The 2,968-nt window shown below is 35.7% G+C and overlaps 2 protein-coding genes across 2 annotated transcripts in view; both read right to left on the bottom strand.

Moving 5' to 3' along the window:
- The window catches only part of CBG21523, a gene marked incomplete at both ends in the record, with an annotated part of 3,550 nt that extends 2,155 nt beyond the window's left edge, over window positions 1–1,395 (bottom strand). The window contains one exon of the mRNA XM_002632570.2: window positions 1,262–1,395. Coding sequence (XP_002632616.2) covers window positions 1,262–1,395 — 134 coding nt within the window. The remainder of the gene's footprint in view (window positions 1–1,261) is intronic.
- Window positions 1,396–1,684: 289 nt separating this feature from the next.
- The window catches only part of CBG21522, a gene marked incomplete at both ends in the record, with an annotated part of 2,636 nt that continues 1,352 nt past the window's right edge, over window positions 1,685–2,968 (bottom strand). The window contains 3 exons of the mRNA XM_002632569.1: window positions 1,685–1,919; window positions 2,067–2,220; window positions 2,389–2,530. Coding sequence (XP_002632615.1) covers window positions 1,685–1,919; window positions 2,067–2,220; window positions 2,389–2,530 — 531 coding nt within the window. The remainder of the gene's footprint in view (window positions 1,920–2,066; window positions 2,221–2,388; window positions 2,531–2,968) is intronic.

Raw genomic sequence — 2,968 nt, 5'->3', positions numbered from 1 at the left:
ACTTTCCCCCGGTTTTTTTTTGGCAATTACTCTTTGACTACACCACTCTTTGACTCCACATTCTCATTGACTACAAAATCTCTTTGACTACATTTGTCTCTTTGACTACACTTTAAAAAATTTTTTAATTTTCTGCAGTTTTTGTGGGCGTTCTCACAGAATATAAGAAGAATTTGAGCCTAAGCCTATAATTTTAAACAAAAAACTGACAATTCTAAAAATACATAACAGTGAAAAAAGTACTGAAATTCGCGAAAATCAGCAAAATTCTCACTTTTTTCGCTGAGATTTCCAAAATTTTATTATTTTCTGTACAAATCAAAGGCTTTGGCTGAAACGGTTATCGGAAAACTGGTGTTTTAGCCTAAGCCTATAATATGAGACAAAAAACGGAAGCTCCAATAAATTCAGTCAAAAAGTACTATAAAACAAAAAAGTGTAGTCAAAGAGACAAGTGTAGTCAAAGAGATAAATGTAGTCAAAGAGTAGGTGTAGTCAAAGAGTGGTGTAGTCAAAGAGTAATTGCCTTTTTTTCATTTTTTCGATCAAACGATACTTTGTTTCGGAAAATCGACCATCGCATCGGCACAACCTTACAGATTTCTCATTAGAAAAAAAACAGGGTGTTAAAACCTAAGCCTCAAATTTCAAACAAAAAAGCAAAATAATCTGAAAACTCCAATCAAAAAGTCTTTAAATTCCCAAATATTAGCAAATTTTACACTTTTTTCACTGCAAAGTTTTCAGAATATTCGGTTTTTTGTTCTATATTTTAGGCTTAGGCTAAAACACCTTTTTACGACAAGAAGTTTCATTCTAAGCCTTTGTATGAACAAAAAACACGGAACATTCTGAACATTTTCAGGGAAAAAAGTGAAAAAATAGAGGTGGGCGGGATTGCGCTCCACCGAAATGAGCAGTTTCGTTTGTGAAATTCCGTCCCTGTAGTAAAAATTCGGATTTTTCGAATTTAAAAAAAACGACTTTTTAAATTTTTTTTGCAGAAAAAGTTCGATTTTTTGAATTTTTTTTCTCGAAATTGTGGATTTTTTTCGGTTTTTTATCTTTTTTCCAGATAAATTACAAAATTTTAGAATTTTTTTTTCGAAACAGCGACAATTTCCGACAAAAAATTTTGAAATATTCGAAATTTCCTGGTTTTTTTTTCAATTTTTCATGGATTTCTGGAAGTTTTTTCTTTCAAAAATTTGATTTTTCCAATTGTTGAACCGAAATTTCAAATTCCCGCCCAAAAACTCACGCCCATCTCGTCTCATCGGCCACACCGTCTTTCCAGTGATCCTGTTCGATGTCTTTGATGATTTCTTGGAATTCTCCATCGGAATCACTAGAATCCGACAGGCTATTTTTCTTGCGATTCCGCACTTCTGCCATATAAATTCACAAAAAGCAAAAAAAAAATAAATTTATGTTTAAAACAACGAGCTCAGCGGGCTCTTTTATTCAAAATTGGCTTTGAGCCTAAAACGTTTGTGAACGAAAACGGAGAAGTCGTGTGTCGGATTTCGGATAGAAATTTGAACAAAAAACGGGCGGGAATAAGGGAGATCAGGTTGTTGGGGGGACATAATCAATAATTTAACAAGAAGAAGAATAAAAAATTCGTTAGGGAACAAAAAAAGTTCGTTAGGGAAATGAAAAAAGTGCTTTTTTCTACATTTTCTCAATGATTCTGGTTGTTAGACGATGATTGTGGGCGGGGCTTGTATTGGCGACGAGTAAGAGGAGAAGTTGTAGAAGAAGAGGTGGCTGATGGGGATCGGACTCCGATCGATGCACACATGCGATTTCCGATCTCCTGGGCTTTGGATTGGTTTCCAGTGAGCGAGGAGTTGGCGATGCGAATGCGATTCATCAGCTCGTACATGTGCATCACACTGAGCACGTCTTCTACTTTTCTGGAATGCAAAAAATCAATAATCATTTTTTCGAAAATTCAAGATAAAATCGATATTTTTCAAAAATTCCGGAAAAATCGATATATTTGTTTCAAAAATTCTTGAAAAATCGATATTTTTTAAAATTCCCAAAGAATCAATACTAACGGGATCGGACCGCTTTGCTGATGATGATTCTGCTCAATAAGACCTCTCAAAAGTGCACATTTTGGATTGTAGCAGTCTTGTTTGGCAGAGGAGTCATGAGCACCGTAGCTGCTGCTTTTTTGCACTGGCAGACGATAGCCGTATGGGAGCAAGTCTGCAAAAAAGGAAAAATTCGATTTTTATGAATTTTTATTTGAGGGAGTTTATTTTATATAAATTTGATACAAGGATATGGAGGGGGAACAGAAATATTAGAACAAGATAAAATTTACACGAGGTAGTTGGGGAGGGGATAAAAAGGGTAAAACGGATTTTTACTAACTTTGGAACGGATGTCCATAGTCACCGGCGCCGGTGAATTGCAGTGATGGGATGCTGGGTGTGGCGGTGCGTGGGCGGTACGTGCCGTTCAGATTGGCAAGCACCATCAGTTGTTGACGTTTCAGCTCGTCTTGTCCGTCGGCCTGGAATTAAAGGATTTGAAAATTATTGAAAATTTTCTAAAATTCGAAATTTTGAAAAATTCTAAATTTGAAAATTCTGAATTTTTGAAAGATTATAAATTCGAAAATTAAAAAAAAGAAATGTTTAGATTTTCTGTTGTCTGTCTGTGTGTCCGGGATTTCAGATTTTCACAAGAATATGTTTTGGCGCCAAATTCGAAATTTTCAAATTTTCAAACTTTCCGTGAAAAGTGCGCGGAGTCAGGGACGGAGCCTAATTTGCAAGAAAATGTGCTGAAAGAACTGTGCGAAACTTGTAATTTAGGTTCCACCCCTTGACTCCGCCCACTTTTACGGGAATTGATTTTTTCACTGAAGCGAATTTTGAAATTTTCCGATTTCGTTGTCTATCTGTGTGTCTGTGTATCCGGAATTGCAGATTGTGCCTATTGTCGGAAT

Source organism: Caenorhabditis briggsae, assembly GCF_000004555.2.
Source record: "Caenorhabditis briggsae complete genome, chrIV, whole genome shotgun sequence".
NCBI lineage: Eukaryota > Metazoa > Nematoda > Chromadorea > Rhabditida > Rhabditidae > Caenorhabditis > Caenorhabditis briggsae.
The sequence above is the reverse complement of the archived record's forward strand: the minus strand, read 5'-3'. Positions and strand labels throughout refer to the sequence as shown.